At 43.4% G+C, this 1,143-nt stretch overlaps 1 protein-coding gene across 1 annotated transcript in view; it reads left to right on the forward strand.

Moving 5' to 3' along the window:
* The first annotated feature begins 319 nt into the window (after positions 1-319).
* The window catches only part of PUS10 (pseudouridylate synthase 10), a 26,801-nt gene continuing 25,977 nt past the window's right edge, over positions 320-1,143 (forward strand). Inside the window, exon 1 of the mRNA XM_010135484.1 lies at positions 320-445. Within this exon, the coding sequence (XP_010133786.1) occupies positions 320-445 (126 nt within the window). The remainder of the gene's footprint in view (positions 446-1,143) is intronic.

Below are 1,143 nucleotides of genomic sequence, written 5' to 3' on the forward strand. Positions count from 1 at the left end.
TGTCACGTTATAGCATAAAGATAAAACTCTGGGCAAGAACTCAGCACAGCTTTGTCAGAACTCTTGACTTCAGGTTGTTCCAGGAAATACAGACACTTTTCCCCGACTTAGTGTCTTTTTAGGTGGATTTTCCAGTTCTGTTGTGCCTTTGATTTAAGACCAACGCGCATCCTAAACTTTCTCTAGAGGACAAAAAAAAAAAAATTCAAGTGGTTCTATTTATGGTGCAGATAAATGAGTCCTTTTCTTGTTGAACTGCTGAATTGTGTTTGTTCTCAGCATTTTTCTTTTTCTTTGTTAAATTTTAGAATTCTCCAGCATGTCTTCCCTAACAGAAAAGGACAGACCAGTTGTTCAGCTGTTACTGAAGACGGGCACTTGCCCACGATGTATTTTGAGGTTCTGCTGTGTGGGATCGCAGGCGCTTTATAGACATCCATACAAGGTTTGTTCTTTGTGTTCCTAATCGGAATGTGTGAACGCATGAGTGCGGTGTTCTTTGCCCTGCCTTGGAGGAGGAGGTGGTTGTGTTCTTGGGCTCTTTGCCTGAGAGGAAAACGCTTTGCAAAAGCAGTTACAAAGGATGGCTGCTGTTACACTGTGCAATTTCGAGAAATTCTGAGAATCATAGAATGTAACAATTGTTGTGGGTCAAGTGTGAAGTTTAACTGTGGAAGACACTCTGTATTCCCTGAAAACACCAGACAACAGGGCGTGTTGGCTTCTGCACAGCCTGGCTCTGTCACTTCTGAAGCCCAGCAGCTAGGACTGTTCCCTCTGTCCTTTTTCCTTTAACATAGTAAGTAGCAAAGGGGCTGTGAGCAGTGCAGCTAATGCAGAGGAGGAACCATCTACGCTCCAAACTTTTTTGCCTCATGCTTCCTTTCAGTAGAATTGGTAGGGGAATGTAACTGAGGAATTGTGGAGGGCAGGTTAAGGAGAAATCTTCCTTTTTCAATCAAACACAGTGTTATTAGGCATTCTTTTTAGCTGGCCTTAGTGCTGAAATTCAGGGTCCTTCAAGTTTTTCCTTGCTGTGCATAATCATTCTTGCCTTTACTCTTGGGTTTGATACTCCTCAGCTTGGTTTTGGCTATGTGCCTCTCCTCCATGCTGGTTCTTGGAGACCTCTCCCGTCGTGTA

This window comes from Buceros rhinoceros, unplaced genomic scaffold, assembly GCF_000710305.1.
Source record: "Buceros rhinoceros silvestris isolate BGI_N320 unplaced genomic scaffold, ASM71030v1 scaffold12004, whole genome shotgun sequence".
In the NCBI taxonomy this organism is placed as follows: domain Eukaryota; kingdom Metazoa; phylum Chordata; class Aves; order Bucerotiformes; family Bucerotidae; genus Buceros; species Buceros rhinoceros.